Genomic DNA, 17,108 nt, shown 5'->3' on the forward strand with positions numbered 1-17,108 from the left:
TCAGTGGTTCGGTGGCCTGCCTTGCAAGCACAAGGACCCAAGTTCAATCCCTGGTACCAAAAAAAAAAAAAAAACAAAAAAAAAAAAAAAACAAAAAAAAAAAAAAAACAAAAAAAAAAAAAAAACAAAAAAAAAAAAAAAACAAAAAAAAAAAAAAAACAAAAAAAAAAAAAAAAAGAAAAGTAACATTCAAAAATACTAAAAAGTCAGGATGATGAATGAGTTAAATAAAGTATTTAATAAGATTCAGAGATAAAAGTAAATTTTAAGACTACAGTACACTTTACAAGCTTACTTGCTCCTGTAGTGTATGATTTTTTTCTTGCAACTGGTTAAGAACAGCAGTCTCTCCTTCACCAGCCTGGATTTTTGCATAAAGATCCTCTCTTTCTTTTTCTAGTAATGAAATGCTTTCTTTACTCTTCTGTAATAATGCTTCAAGGTTCTGGATCTTTTGGTCCTTATCACCAATTTGACGTAGGACTTGTTCCAAATCATTCTGTAAAGAATTGAAAACTCCTATTTTAAGAACAAAAAACTTAACAAAGGTATTCCTTAAATATAAAATGACTGATAATGTATTTTATCACTCAACCTTTTAGTCTTATAGTTTTAGAACTAATTGTTACAGTTTAACATGGCAAATTTAATTAGAACTATATATTTGATAAAATAAATCTGTATTATTAATAAGACTTTAACAACCACAAAAACCTATAATTAAGAGCTTTTTTTTCCTGACACTCTCTCCTCACCTCCTTCTACTCTTCTGTTCCATTTCAGACACACAGAACTCATTACTTCTCCCCATCACACCAAGCACACTGCCACTGCAGAGCCTCACATCAAGAACCCTTTTGCCTGAAAGGCTTCCCTCCTGTCATGTACTTCTCTCTGTCCTTTGTGTCTGCTTATGTCACCTTCTCAGTCAGGCCTTTCAAACCTACAGCCCTTCCCAATATTCCAAGTCCTGGCTGCTTTTTTCTTTTACTTATCTCTAAGACAGTAAGTAATGTATTTATTCTTCATATCTACCTCCCTCCACTTCCCATTAGAATGTATGCTGCACAAAGGTGAGGGCTTTCATCTCTTGTATTCATTGATTTCAGATATCTGATACATGTTCTAAAATATCCATCGATTTAAAAAATGATTGCACTGTAACACATATACTTTTGCAGGCTCACTTAATATCCCACTAGGATTCTTTTATCAATAAATAAAGACTTCATCTTTGTGTGTGTGTGTGTGGTACCAGGGATCAAATTCAGGACCTTGCGCTTGCTAGGCAGGCACAGCACCACTGAGCTATATCCCCAGCCCCTCCCTCTCATTTTACCCAGGATCTTAATGTTATATAGAGCACAATGCAATAGCCCACATCCAGAACAAGACCCACTTTCTCCAGCTATCTGATCCCATATACCCTGCTTCCCCCTCCATCTTTGGAGGAGAGTGTCTACCCAGAACAAGGCCCGTGGCAGTCCCTCTGTAACCTTTATAGCAGCCCACACCACCTTGCTGAGACAGAACCAGTAGCCACCTCATTCCCTCAATGATTTGTGCAGTACTGAAATATTTACAGATCAGTCACTTTCAAAACTGCTTCTCATCCCTCTAAGCATCAGTCATGAGATGATGAAAGGCAACCAAACCTCCCTGCTCTCGGCTTCTTTTTCTGCCACCAACAACCCTCTCTCCACATTCCACCAGTCTTCTCAAATTAGAGTTCTAGGCAGAAGCTTTTCTCCCAGAAGAGTTACTGTTTCCAAGTGTTAACTGGAATTTGGTTTTCCCTTTAAGATTACAAATCCCCCTCACTCTCTCTATTCAGGAAGCCTTATTCCACTGGACAAACATAGGAGGTGGGCCTTCTGGATTCTCCTCTCACCTTCAAGAAAGAGTGCTGCTTTGGGAAGTATGCTGTTCCTACTTAATCTACCCTCTGTCTTTACTGCTATCATCTATAAAACCCTACCTCATTCACTGAAGACTTGAGACCTGATTTAGTTTTTCTCTCAATCCCAATTTCTGCCAATTTCCTGGGAAATACAAAATACATACAGAATTAAGAGCACAGCCTCAGCATGCATATCATCTTAATTCCTGGACTTTAATTCATTCCACATTGTAGTAACTCACATATTAGATCTTATAATAACCTGAAATTGTTTGAGCTAAAAAATTCCAACTGTCTTACTCTGTGACCACAACTTCCTCAGTAACTTCCAATTTTATGACCTCAACTTCCATATCACAGACCTCAATTTCCTTCCAACTTATTCACTATACGTAGCTTTTCTTCCTAAACCTCATAAATGGATATGATCTAAACTTAAATATTCTTCTAATCACATTCTCCATTTACATTTACCTCAAAATTTCTAAGGCAGCCCTTAAAAGCACAATTCTAGATCAGGGATGCAATGCATTGTCTCTATTCCTATATTGTAGGCACTATTAGAATAAAAGCAAAAACCTTCATCAGTTTGTGCCACTATACATTTCTGATTCCAGCCTCTCATATGTACTTAGAATCTTTTCAATCCATTCATTCGAATGAGGCCCTCTCACCCCCAAGCATTATCCTTAATATCTACTTAAAAAAATGTAATATTCTCTCCAAGTTCTTAATTTTTACTCAGCTTTTACTATCTCCAACTTTATCCTGAAGCATACAATTTTCAGGAACAATGTACTTTGGATTTTCCATTCCTTTACCTATCTAATCATACATGTATGTGTCTCCATATTTATCTCCTCTGCTCAAGCTTGAATGAAGTTCAAGTTCACACCACCTGTTATGTGAGTAATATCCCAGCTTATTATCAAATTGCCCGAGTCACTTCTTCCCATGTGAGAATAACCTTCTCTTTACCAGCCTTTTTGTCCTAGGCTAGAAACACATTTGAATCTCTTTTTCTCAAAAATACTCCTTTCAGTTTCTGCCCTGTTTTTATACAACTCAGATTTAAATTCCAAAAGTAATTTAGACTTACTTTCCCAACTCCCTCATTTCTCACTTACTCATCAAAAATCAGATTTTCACACACATAACTTTATTAAAATTTTGAACAAAGTTACCAATTTATGTTGGTTTATCTAATGGATATTTTTCATCATCCTCATCATACATCCACATGAAGTTAATTCTTGTGTATTTTAATTCCAACAAAACCTAATAGTTTAATTCACACTAGTTTCACTGTTGTTACCCTTGCAACTTCTACTTGGCATATACTTCTCACTGTCACCATCTTTGTACTCCCAGCTTTCCAGTCAGTGGCTCAGCCTGTCACTTCTGAGAGAGTTCCACTGTGTAGGTTAGGTAACTACCACCTGTGTGACCATAATTTCATGTGCATATACTATATTCTGCACTATACATACACATACTATTTTATGTGCACTAAAACTATACTCACTACCTCTCTCTGATCAGTTAAAAAGGGCTAGGGATGAAGCCCAGTGCAAAGGGCCTGGGTTCAATCTCCAATACCACACAAACAAAATTGAATATTAGTAGGTGAAGAATGAGGAACTACGCATGCTCAAATGAGTCCCTTGCTCCCCACTCAGTTGGAGCGACAACCTGCTATAGGAAGGTGAAATGATGCTATTTCCAGCTTTATCTATAAATAATTTAATTTTGGAATATAGTATAAGGAATCCTATTTGGTTGCTGAGCTATGCCAAATTCTTTATGCTTGCATCACTACCCAATTTATTTCCTACCATTTATAGTAAAAATCCCAGAGTTAACTACATTTTATCAAGCTTCCTCTTCCCATTCTCTTTGAACCCTGTCCAAACAGGCTTTCATCCCACTTCTCTATTCAAATTACTCTTATCAGCATCATCAAAGACCTCCATGCTACCAAATCCAATGGGATTCTCCCCTTTCATCTTGCTTGACCACCATCCTTCTGATAGTCCAGGCTCACACCCCTGCAGTCACCCTTGATGGGTCTTTTGATAGTCTACATCCATCTATCAGCACAGCACACCCGTCGGCTCCACCTTTAAAATATATCTAAAATCTGTCCACTTCTCACTACCTGCACTGTTTTCACTGAAGTCCAAGCCATGTTAGTCTTTACTTGGAATATGCAGTAATCTGTTCTTTTCTCTGCTACAACTCATGTCCCCATACAGGCTACGCTCAATAATGCAGCTGGAGTAATTCTGTGAAACTGTGAGTCAGATCACGCCACTGCTTTGCTTGGATCTTTGCATGACTTCTCTCATCTTGCTTAAAAAAAAAAAAAGTACAATATATCCTTCAGATTACCTATGAAATCCTACATGTCCTGACCTCTGTGATTTCAATAACTGTAATGTTTTTAATTCTTACTACTTGCACTGCTGCAGGCACTGACTTCCTGTGATTCTCTCAATCCCTCCAGCCTCCAGACCTTTAAGGCACTACCAATGCTCACTCTGCATCCACACAATTCATGCTCTCCCTTCCTTCAAGTCTTTCATCTTCTCAGAGAGGCTTTCCCTGGCAAACCTACCTAGCACTGTTGTCCAACTTTCAGCCCCTTTCATACTTCCCACTCCCATCTCTATAGCGCTTGTCACCATTTAACACAGATGTATTTATTTACCTTGGTTATTGTTTGCCTCTCACTATGCTTCCAGAGAGCATATTCTACAGTTTGTTCTATTTGCTGCTATAGTCACAAAATCATTTCTTCAGCTGAGATTAGACATAAATACTTGCTGATTGAATAAAAGAACAGATAAATAAATCCAGTATTTTTATTTCTATTTGTCTGATTCCCATGGTACACTCCAAACTCAAAAACGACCATTACTTATTGCTGGGATTACTTGCCACTTCCCTCCAACTCCAGGATTAGCTCTGTACACCTTATTAGGCTGCGATTCCATAAGGACAGGCACTCTTGCCTCTGATTATCAGTGCTAAGCACAGTGTCTGACACACAGTGCTCAATAATACTCAATGAGCTGACCAAGAATGAAGGAATAAGTGCATATCAAAGTCAAATTTACTTCAAATATTTCGGTAGCCTGCCGTCACCATAACAAAACAAAAAAAACTAAACTTCCTTCAATCTTCTAAAACATACTGAAGAACCTATATAAATCTAACTCAACCAATTATATTTTCTATACTTGATATTTCAATGTTCAGATAATGGTTAAGAAGAAAAGGACATGACCAAAAAATACTACTACCATTGGAAATAAAAAATATTCTTTTTTTTTACTGGGATAAATAAACCAGGAAATTTTATGTGAATATTTTTTAGTTTTTCAAATAAGATATTTTAGTTAAGTAACAAATAAGTAATTACTTATTAGTAATTTAAATAAAATTTTAACTAGATATATTTAACAGAGAAATTATATTTAATAAAGTTGTTGACAAAATTTAACATTTTACATAAATTTTGTTTAAAATTAAGAAATTTTTATAACAAGTAATATTTTAATCTATTTTAACTCTTCACCATAGTAAAAGAATTTCTTATTAACCAGACATTGAAAATTATCAAAACTCTTTATAATCAATTACTTTACATTATCTATCTCATTCCATCAGATTAGAATGATTTGGTTTAATTTTCACATACAAGGTTAATTATTCAAACATTTACCTGAGCTTCTCGTAGTTTGGCTGTAGTACTTTGTTGAAGAGCTTGTTGTTCTTGATGCTGTTGTTTTGTTTTATCTAATTGATACTGCAACTCTGTAGAATTCGTTACTTTTTCCTTAAACTTAAAAAGAAAAAATAGCACCTCATTACTTGTACAATGTTAATCTCATGATAAAGCAACTATTCTCTAACAAAAAGACTTATCCTGAAAGAATGCAAATCTTTTTCTAGGCTGGCATTTAGTTCATTATTGTATTTTTATATTAAGATGACCAAACAATTAATTACATACAACTTATTTGTAACAAAAATCTACAATTAGTTCTAAAAGAAAATCTATTGCTGAAGCTACAGATTTTAAGCCTGAATATTTGTTCAATTCAAATAAAACACATCTTTTAATAATTTTTACTTTAAGTAAGAGCAACAACTTTAATTCTGACAGCATTCTATCAATCACATGTTTAATTTTTAAAAGTGAAAAATCTTTAGATGCAAACTCTAAATTTCTATGCACAACTGCATCATCCACAATCCTCACCAGCTGATCACTGGTCACTGTGCATCAGTAAGTGGCCCCTCCTAGCTGAAAAGACTCCAGCAGCCTAACAGTCAACTGTGTAACTTCTCCTAGCAATGTGAAAATAGTCCCCTTCCTGCATTTTTTTTTTTTTTTGGAGAACTTTACTGAATATAATCACAATAAAATGTAGTGACTTAATGCCCTTAGTAAGTAGGATTTTTTACTGAAGAGAAATAAATATTGTAATTTAAAGTACAAAAAGTCCAATTAACATCTTGACAATTAAAAGATTCTACATCATAAACCACAGTTAAGGCATCTCAAGCTGTTAATAAACCTGCTAATATCAACCCATCTGAAAAGCCAGCTTACCTGTTCTTCCAAACGAGAAAGTTTGAGTTGTAAGTCAGCTACTTGTTGTTCTTTATCCATCAATTTTTCACTTGAAAGCTGTCTCTGCTCCTTAAGTCGACCGTGAGCTTCCCCTAGCTGGCGTTCAGTCTCCAGAAGTTTGCTATGTAACTTAAAAGGTAAATAAAAATATGCACATTTATGTACATGTGTGTAAACACACAAAGTACTTCGCAAAAAAATACTTACTTTTTCAGCAATATAAGTATACTATCTTAATGTTCATGATACTTTGGAGACATCAAGAATCTTGTATAATAATTTAAATAGCAATTAAATTTTAATCATAAAAAAACAAAATACATAAACTTGAATAAATCATATATTGGTATTTGTCTTATGGCTTATGTTGACTATGTATACATTATGGATACTGCCCTTTTGATAAATTTATGTCAGATAAAAAATAAGTAAATTTTAATCACAAATTATAATTAATCATGTGCTTGCTTTCACAGCACATATAGATTATAATTAACCACATAACATTATGACTAAGTATGACAGATTTTATTAATTTTATTGGTTTAAAAACATAAAAGGGACCAGGCTGTTTGTATATAAATGTTGGACTCACTTGAGGAACTTAATAAAACTTAAAATTTAAGATATTCAGAATATACTCAGAGCTATTTCACCATATTTTTTAAAGATTAACCATGATTCTTTTTGGTTTTCCATAGGTTAAAAACCATTATAATTGACTTCTTATATTTGAGTATTGTACAGATTTCAAATACTCAAATTGACCTATAACTTCTAAATAAAATAGAGAAGAGTATAATTTTTCAAAATAAATGCTAGGTAATAATCTGCAATAATACAGAAGATCCTAATAAGATTACTGACATTGAGAAATGGGCAGAAAGGAGCTAAAGGTGTAGGGAAGATGGGACGGGTAGGGGAAGGGCAAAAAGGGAAAAGAAAAAAATGTGAGATAATGAAAAGATGGAAATAAAGTGTTTGTAGATGGGGAGGCAAGGAGGGGGTGAAGGGAGGGCAGGGGTAAGGGGAAAAAATGAGAACCAAGATTGAGAACAAAGACTTGTCATGTAGAGGTACAAGATCCCAACAATGAATGTAAATGTACTGTATCCCTAAAATGTACAATAAACTCAATTAAAGCTGAAAAAAAAAGTGTAGTGTTGGAAACTGGATAAAGAAGATGTGTTTTTTCTATAAAATGGAATACTACTCAGCCATAAAGAATGAGAAATTAGAGTCATTCATAGGAAAATGGATACATATTGAGGATATACTCTTAAAGTGAAATAAATAAGTCACACATGTGTAAATACCGAATAGTCTCTCTGGTGTGAAAACTATGACAGTACACAAGATCCTAATGGGATAACTAATACTGTGAAATAGGAAGAAAAGGGCTAAAGGTGTAGGGAAAGTGGGAAGGGTAGGGGAAAGGGAACAAGGGAAAAGAAAAAAAATAGGAGAAAATGAAAATGGAAATCATGTGAAGGTACAGGATCCCAGTAATGAATGTAACTGTATTGTATACCTAGATTGTACCAATAAACTCAATAAAAAGAAAAAAAAATAAATGCTAGGTAACCCTTACTAACTTTAAAGAGACCAGGGCCTGGGATTAAGTTCAGTGGTGCCATGACCGCCTTGCAAGTACAAGGTCCTAAGTTCGATCGTAAGTCCAAAACAAACAAACAACAACAACAAAAAAAAAAAACTTTAAAGATGCCCCCAGGAATGGGGTATAGTGCAGTGGCAGAACACTTGCCTATCACATGCAAGGCCCTGGTTCAAGTCCTAGAACCCCCTTCCCCCAACCAAATGCCATCCTGTTGAAAGTAAAGGAGAAATGTGTCATGCAGCTAAGAGCCATCATTTTCTCTCAGTATTTTCCCTAATACCACCAGAAATAACAGCTTTTTCTGGAAGTCTTACAAAAACAAAAGCAGTCTGTATTCACCTCAGAAGAATACCTGTACCAACGCTGGGAATGAAGGGTAAAAGACTGGCAAGGAGCTGAGGACACAGGACGTTTAGCCAGGCTATACTAAGTGCACTCCAGCACAGTTTGAAGAACTAAAAAGAGATCAGCACAGCTTCACAGTGCATACATGCCACAGTAATTCAGTCCAAACATGAGCTGGTTAGAATGTTGAGCAGGGAATTCAAGTAAAATATTTCATACTTTTAAAAGAAGTCTCTGGCTTCTATATAGAAAATGAACTATGGAGGTCTCTAGAAGACTAATAAGCAGACTAACACAGTTGATCAATGATGGTGGCTTAGATGAAGAGCACTGGCAGTACAAATGAAGAGAAGTGAACAGAGGTGAGACATATTTTGAAGATAGAATCCAAACAACACACTGAAAAAGATGAACTGGTATCACTTTAAGGTCTTATGCATGTTCTCTTTATTTTGCATAAAGCTGTAACTAAACCAAATTAATTGTATATTCAAGTCTTAGTATTTGATTAAATAGGTTCTCAAAAATTCTTAATGCTCTTCTACCCACTGACAACCAAGTGAAGCCCAAATTCCCAGGCCTACGATGATATTAAATACCCTACGAAATATATTCTCATATGCTTTTGCCAATTACAATAGTCTACTTCTATCACATATACCCTATCCTAAGAAAAAAAATCAGTGCTCCTCAAGGTTTTTATAACATCTCCTGCCATTAGTTTGTTCTCATTAATCCTTTCAGCTCAAAGACTCTTCCTGCTTTCAAACTGACACTTGTCAAAATCTGACCAGTATTCACAATTTCAAGCAACACATCTCTCACACATGCCTTTTCCAGATCACATAATTGGATAAAATAATTGAATTAAGGTGAAGCACAGTGCTGTGGCGGAATTAAAAAAAAAAAAGCAGAGGAAAGAAACTCTTCTGAATTCCCATAGTACCTGAGATCATTTTGTTATAAATCTCCTGAGCATGGGTATAAGATAATGCATGCTTTATCCTCTCCATGATTTACAGAATCATTAAAGGAAGATACTGCTTCCCATTCATCTCTGTATCCCTGAATAAATGAGGCATTGTGTCTTTTAGTGTATATGCTAAATTTAGAAAGTACAGAAGACAAATGCATGCTATTTTCAGGTTCATCAGTGATATTCCCAAGCCTCAACTTCCTTCCATTACAATGCCTTTAATGATTCATTCACTTACATGTGCTGTTTAATAAGGAATGTCCCAAAAATTAAGGATAAAAAAACTTAAAAATAAAGTATTTGCATCCGATGAGTTCAGAGTCTTTAGGGGCAGAAGGAGCAATGGTAGTGTTATGAAGGATTTCTAAAAAATGATAAGAGATGTAAGTAGTTATCAAGGTGAAGAGAAAACAGGAAGAATATCTGAGGGCAAGAACTATACCACAAAAGTAAAATAGCATGCAACACACAGGAAAAGAACCAAGAACAGTTCCTTAGTCTTGCAGTGGCAAATAAAGAATGGCAAAGAACTGAAGAGGAAGGCCAACAAGACCCCGGGGCTCCGCATGCCATAAAGAACCACTAGGGAGCAAAGCAGGGCTGGGCCGCAGACCTGTCGTAGCAAAATCTGCTTTTATGATGTTACTCTGTGGCTACATGAAGATCACTCCGGTGGGGTGAATCAAAGGCAGAGGGATCAGTCAGTGTGTTAAAGTGACCTAAACGTGAAATTGAAATGATGGGGCAATGAAAATAGAGAAGATAAAGTTCAGCAATTATCCCCAACTCTTCTGATCCAGGGTCTCACAGAACTCATCATCTAAGCCAGGAGTAGGGGGCATGTCTGTAATCCCATCAGGCGAGGAGGCTGAGGCAGGAGGTTCAAGACCACCCTAAGACCACCCTGAGCCAAGCCTGGGCAATTTAGTGATCCAGTGGGTCACCCTGGTGCAAAAATAAACAAATAAATAAAATACAAAGGGTTGGGAATATAGCTCAGTGTGAAATCACTACCACTGCTCAATCCCCAGCACAAAAAAAAAGAGCTCATATTCTAACTTCAAAAATTAATGTCAATACATTTGAAGTATTTACTGTAATTGCTGAAACATTAAATGATTAAAGCTCAATAAATTACTCTCATAATCAGTATCATTAACATTTAAAGTAAAAAGTCATAAAACTAATTGTGATAAAATAATCACTGACACTTAAATATTACACTAAAAATGGCTGAGAATTTAAATCACCACCAAATTTCCATTTTCAACTAAATTTTAAAGTTATCTATAAACAATAATTAAAGAAAACTTTTAAAAATTAAATGAATGGCAAAACAAAATCCCATAAAGCATCATCTGATAGATATTATTCACCTATTAAAAAGTTTTGTTAGGACTTTTTTCTACTTTTAAAATATCTGACCTTAAAATAATTACAACTGTAAAAGTTGGTAACAAAAAAGAAAAACATTAAGAATTCCTAAAATAAGATTGGTCAACAGTTGAATTAAATATAGTAAGTAAAATCTAGTAAATATGTACCATGTGCCAAGTATCATTCTAAGCAGTGTGTGTGTGTGTGTGTGTGTGTGTGTGAGACAGAGAGAGACAGAGAGAGAGAGAGAGAGAGAGAGAGAGAGAGAGAGAGAGAGAGAGAGAGAGAGAGAGAGAGAGAGAGAGAGAGAGAGAGAGAGAGAGAGAGAGAGAGAGAGAGATCCATTGCCCTAGATAGGCAGTGTTATGGGGGGGGTTGTTTTGGTTTGGTTCTGGACACAGTCTTGAGACTGTGAGGCAGGAGGCTGCCTCAGTCTCCATAGTGTCACCAGGTCTATTGCTAAGCAATTTTTATGGTTTAGTCTATAAATGTTTCAAAATAGTAAGACTGATAACTATGAATTTTCTTAAGAAACCTTAAAATTAAAGGAAATGAGATCAGACAAAACTTATAGGATGCAAAAATTTAGAGTTAATTTTAAAATTATAGCTTTTTAAAAACATGAACTGTATTAGGATCAAACAACCATCCAAGCACTCTTAAGAAAACAGAGGCAGAACTGCAATGAGTAAAAGGAACATCTCTCACTTGATTAATCTCGCTTTGGAGCTGTAACCCATGCTGCTCCTTTTCTTCTCTCTGTTGTTGTAGTTGCTTAAACTCTGCCTTGAGATGCTGGTGTTTGGTCTCCACTTCAGATAACTCTTCTTTGAGCTTTTGTGCAGCCTCTCCCTTTTCACTTAGTTCTGCCTGTATCCTCTGCACAAAGGTTTCTGATGCAGACAACCTTGACTGCAGCTGCTGACAATCGAGGTCTTTTTGATGAAGGCTTGCTTGTATATTCTTCTTACTCACAGACTCTTCATTATGCTTTTCCTCTAACTGGGTATAATCCAGTTCTTTCTTCAGCAATTTTTCTGTCAAGTTCTGAAAAATCAATTTAACAATTAATTTATTTATTTTCCCAATGCATTTAATTACTCCCAATATTCAACCTTTGGAGCAGCACTGTTTCCTGCTGAATGTTTTAGTCCATATTACAAAATAAAACAGTGAAAATAATTTAGTCAAGAACTACTACTCCTTCTACTAACACAATTTTATTACTGGTCCACTCTAGTAATACAGTACAACATGAAAACTACTGAGAAAATGCTATATAAAATGAAAAATATTAAAATCAATTGGATTATTTGGGGTATGCAAAATATTTATATACTTCCATTTGAGTTTTAAAAATTGAAACCACCTTGCTTCCAACAGAAATTGTTTTGAATACAAATCTACTATGTCATTTCTGACGCTGCTTTGCAATTGCATGGCTGGTAAGAGGTTCTGCATAATAGTCACTGCCCTAGTAGGCCTGATCCTATCGATTTCATTTTTTTCTTCTCTTCTTGGTAAGACCATTTTGAGAGTCACAAGCTAAGACTAATTTGAATTTCTTTCTAGGTATACAAAAAGATAGCACTTCCCACCTTACTTTACTTAATCCTATCAACTATAAACTATAACAATAACACCCCTCAAAGATCTGGAGCAACTAACCTAAATCAAATGTCAAAGTCTAGTCTCAATGACGTTTCTACTACTAACATTGAACATTTTAAGTCAACTTGGGCACAAATAAAATATGGGTCAAAATTTTAACTTATTTCTGTCAGCAACTTAGCCAGGATAAGAAACCACATTAAGTGTGTGATGCATCAATCAGTGGGCATTTATTATTTGCAGTGTGCAGGAAGGGAGTAATAAAGGAATAAGGACAATCAAAGCTTCTGCTCCTTTATAATATAAATGTGACACAGATTAAGGAGAAAACCTTTCTAAGAAAAATTTAAGTTGAGATAGAGACCATCTATTCCAATTTTTTGCAGAGTTTTTATCATGAATGGGTGTTGAATTTTGTCAAATACTTTTTCTGCATCTATCGAGAGGATCATATGGTTTTTGTCCTTGACTCTGTTAATATAGTGTATTACATTTATTGACCTACGTATGTTGAACCATCCTTGCATCCCTGAAATAAATCCGACTTGGTCAGGATGTATGATCTTCTTGATGATCCTCTGTATTCTGTTTGCTAGTATCTTATTAAGGATTTTTGCATCTATATTCATTAAGGAGATTGGCCTAGAGTTCTCTTTTTTAGTTGTGTCTTTCCCTGGTTTGGGAATCAAAGTGATATTTGCTTCCAGGAATGAATTCGGAAGTTAAGGCTTCCCTTTCAATTTCATTGAAAAGTTTGGAGAGTAAAGGCAGTAATTCTTCTCTAAATGTCTTGTAAAATTTAGCAGTGAATCCATCAAGACCTGGGCTTTTCTTTGTTGGTAAATTTTTAATTACATTTTCAATTTCACTGACTGTAATTGGGTGTTTAAAATGTTTTTATCTTCTTTGTTCAGCTTTGGTAATTCATAAGTATCTAAAAGTCTATCCATTTCTTCTGTGTTTTCCAATTTTTTAAAGTATAGGTTCTCAAAATAGGTATTAATGATCCTCTGGATTTCTGGTGGATCTGTTGAGACTTCAACTTTTTTATTCCTGATTGCATGGATCTGAGCCTTTTCTTTCATTTTTTTGATAAGATTAACTAAGGGTTTATCAATTTTATTTATTCTTTCAAAAAACTAATTCTTTGTTTAATTTATTTTTTGTATTGTTTTCTTAGTTTCCATTGCATTGATTTCTGCTCTAATCTTGATAATTTCCTCTCTTGTTTGAGCTTTTGGTTTTTCTTGCTCTCTATCTTAACTTAATAAAGGCTATCTATGAAAAATCAACAGCTAACATCATATTAAATGGCCAAAACTGAAAAGTTTCATGTTAAAATCAGGAACAAGACAAGGATGCCCACTATCACCACTACTCTTCGATATAGTTCTGGAAACATTAGCCACAGCAATTGCACAAGAGAAAGAAATTAAAGCACTAAAGACAGGAAAGGAAGAATAAGTTAAACTGTCATTATTTGCTGATGATAAGATACTCTACATTGAAGACCCAAAAAACTCTACCAAAAGACTTCTAGACTTAATCGACAGATTCAGTAGAGTAGCTGGATACAAGGTGAACACCCCAAAATCAACAGCCTTCTTGTACACAAATAACAGACTCACTGAGAGAGAAATTAGGGAAACAATACCCTTTACAATAGCATCCAAAAAAATGAAGTAGCTAGGAAACAATCTAACAAAAGAAGCAAAAGACATCTACACTGAAAACTACAGCACTATGAAAAAAGAGATTGAAGAGGATATAAAAAAAATGGAAAGATATCCCCTGCTCCTGGGTAGGAAGAATCAACACAGTGAAAATGGCCGTACTACCAAAACTGCTATACAGATTCAATGCAATGCCAATTGAAATTCCAACACTATATTTCACAGAACTAGAAAAAAGAATCCAAAAATTCATTTGGAACCATAAGAGACCTAGAACAGCAAAAGCCATCCTAGGCAAGAGACACATGGCAGTGGGTATAACAACTCCCAATTTGAAACTACACTACAAAGCCACTGTGATAAAAACAGCATGGTACTGGCAAAGAAACAGACCTGAGGATCAGTGAAACAGACTGGGAGACACAAAAACAATTCCAGATGTACTCAGCTACCTCATTTTTCACAAAGGAGCTGACTATCCTCGGTGGAGGAAAGATAGCCCCTTGAATAAATGGTGTTGGAAAAACTGGATTTCAACCTGCCAAAGATTAAAATTGGACCCATATCTTTCAGCATGCACTAAATTAAAATCCAAATGGATCAAAGATCTAAATATTAAAACAGAAACACTAAACTTACAGGAAGATAAGTTAGGCAGAACTCTGGAAGACATTGGCATAGGAAAAGATTTTATGAACAAATCCTCAGTAGCACAGGAATTAGCAGAAAGAATCAACAACTGGGATCTCATCTTATTAAATGCTTCTGCACTGCAAAAGAAACCATCAACAGAACTAAGAGACAACCTACAATGTGGGAAAAAATTTTTACCAGCTGCCCCTCAGACAAAGGACTACTATCTAGAATATATAAAGAACTCAAAACAATCAGCCCCCCCAAATATAAAGACCCAATTCAAAAACAGGCATCCAAAATGAACAGACACTTCTCAAAGAAATAAAAGCAGCAAGTAAATATATGAAAAATGTTCCACATCTCTGGTCATTCAAGAGATGCAGATGAAAACAACACTGAGATTCCACTTCACCCAACAAAGAATGGCTGCTATCAAGAAATCAAACAATAACAAATGTTGGCAGGGCTGTGGGGAGAAAGGTACCCTTCTCCATTGTTGGTGGAAGTGGACACTGTTGCAACCATTGTGGAAATCAATATGGAGATACCTCAAAGAGCTGGGACTACAGGTCCCATTTGACCCAGCCATCCCTCTGCTGGGTATCTTTCCAAAAGAACTAAAAGAATCATATCACTGTGATGTATGCGCACCCATGTTTATAGCAGCACAGTTTGTAACGGCTAAAACTTGGAAACAGCTCATTTGCCCATCAGTTGGAAACTGGATAAAGAAGATGTGGTTTTTCTATAAAATGGAATATTTCTCAGCCATTAAGAACAAGAAATTAGGGTCATTCATAGGAAAATGGATACATATTGAGGATATACTCAATAAGTAAGTGAAATAAATAAGTCACACATGTGTAAATACAGAATAGTTTATCTGGTGTGAATAAACTGTAATAGTACATAAGATCCTAATGAGATGACTGACATTGTGAAATGGGAAGAAAAGGTCTAAAGGTGTAGGGAAGGTGGGATGGGTAGGGGAAGGGTAATAAGGGAAAATAAAAAATGTGAGAAAATGAAAAGATGGAAATAAAGTGTTTGTAAATGAGGAAGGGGAGGAGGGGTGAAGGGAGGGCAGGGACAAGGGGAAAAAATGAGAACCAAGACCTGTCATGTAGAGGTACAAGATCCTACCAATGAAAGTAACTGTACTTTATCCCTAAAATGTACCAAGAAAAAAGAAAAATTTAAAAGCTACATAAGCAAAAATGGATTAATAAGTGCGGGACAGACAGGCATGACAGTGCACACCTGCAACCTCAGCATTCAGGAGGCTGAGGCAGAAAGATTATTACAAGTTTTAACCAGCCTGGGCTACATGGTAAGTTCAAAGCCAGCCTGAACTACATAGCAAAAACCCTGTCTCCAAAAGAAAACAAAACAAAACAAAACAAAAAAACAGGGGATGAGAGGGGAGTAGTTCAGTGATAGCACCTGCTTAGCATACAAGAGGCTATGAGTCCAATTTTCAGTCTCCCCCAAAAAATTAACAGAAAAATTATCTTCAGTATACAACTTTGAAAAAATAAAATGAGCAAAATCAAGTGGGCTGACTAGTAAGACGCTTGAAAACAACAGTTTTCAGTTTGGTTTTACAAGCGATAAAGGGAAATAAGGAATATGTACAGGATATATGCCATCTGCTCCACACAAATATGTATAAAAGACACAAAGGGAGATAAAAACAAGTTACAGGTGAAGAAACAGCATATCTTATGGGGAATAATAAGCCTCAACACTTAGGAAAGGCAGCAGTAAAGGTTCTTGAATATTTATCTGCAAAAAAGTAACGATATAAATTTTCAAGTAAGAATACACTACAGAGGAGAGACACGCCTGCTCCCGACGCAGCCACCATCACTCTATCGCTGGGAAGGTAGCCGCGCGGGAGCCCCTGAATCCCCATAAGCCCCCCTCCCCCACACTCTCAGACCTCCTGTGTCAGTCTTTGGACCCACTCTGCATAGGCAGAGGTGGTCATCAAGGGTATTTTTCTGAGTTCCCAACTTTGAACATCTTTAAAGAAAGGGCGTGGGAAACCTGTAATAGAACGTTGGGGAGTTCAACCATTCAGAAGGTTGGGGAACTCAATCTGGGCCTTGCAGCCTGAGGTCAGTCAGTGTCATGGGGTTCAGCCATCAGCTAACTGAGATCAGGGGTCTTGCATCCTCATTCTGTCTGAGCCATTAAATGGTAAATACACTATATTGAAATTTTGTTCACTGCAGACATGTTCTGGACTGCTTCTTGATTTCAATTTAATTCAAATGATTTAAGGGTGATAGACTAGTGACTACCACAGGTGGTCAGTGTCCAAGTTG

At 35.8% G+C, this 17,108-nt stretch overlaps 1 protein-coding gene across 1 annotated transcript in view; it reads right to left on the reverse strand.

The window, feature by feature from the left end:
- The window catches only part of Eea1 (early endosome antigen 1), a 114,254-nt gene that overhangs the window by 33,018 nt on the left and 64,128 nt on the right, over positions 1–17,108 (reverse strand). Inside the window, exons 14-17 of the mRNA XM_033763496.1 lie at positions 11,567–11,905; positions 6,522–6,671; positions 5,628–5,747; positions 296–499 (exon numbers count right to left, since the gene is read on the reverse strand). Of these exons, the coding sequence (XP_033619387.1) occupies positions 296–499; positions 5,628–5,747; positions 6,522–6,671; positions 11,567–11,905 (813 nt within the window). The remainder of the gene's footprint in view (positions 1–295; positions 500–5,627; positions 5,748–6,521; positions 6,672–11,566; positions 11,906–17,108) is intronic.

The sequence above is a fragment of the Fukomys damarensis genome, unplaced genomic scaffold, assembly GCF_012274545.1.
Source record: "Fukomys damarensis isolate Sample0158 unplaced genomic scaffold, DMR_v1.0_HiC HiC_scaffold_15, whole genome shotgun sequence".
Taxonomy (NCBI): Eukaryota; Metazoa; Chordata; class Mammalia; order Rodentia; family Bathyergidae; genus Fukomys; species Fukomys damarensis.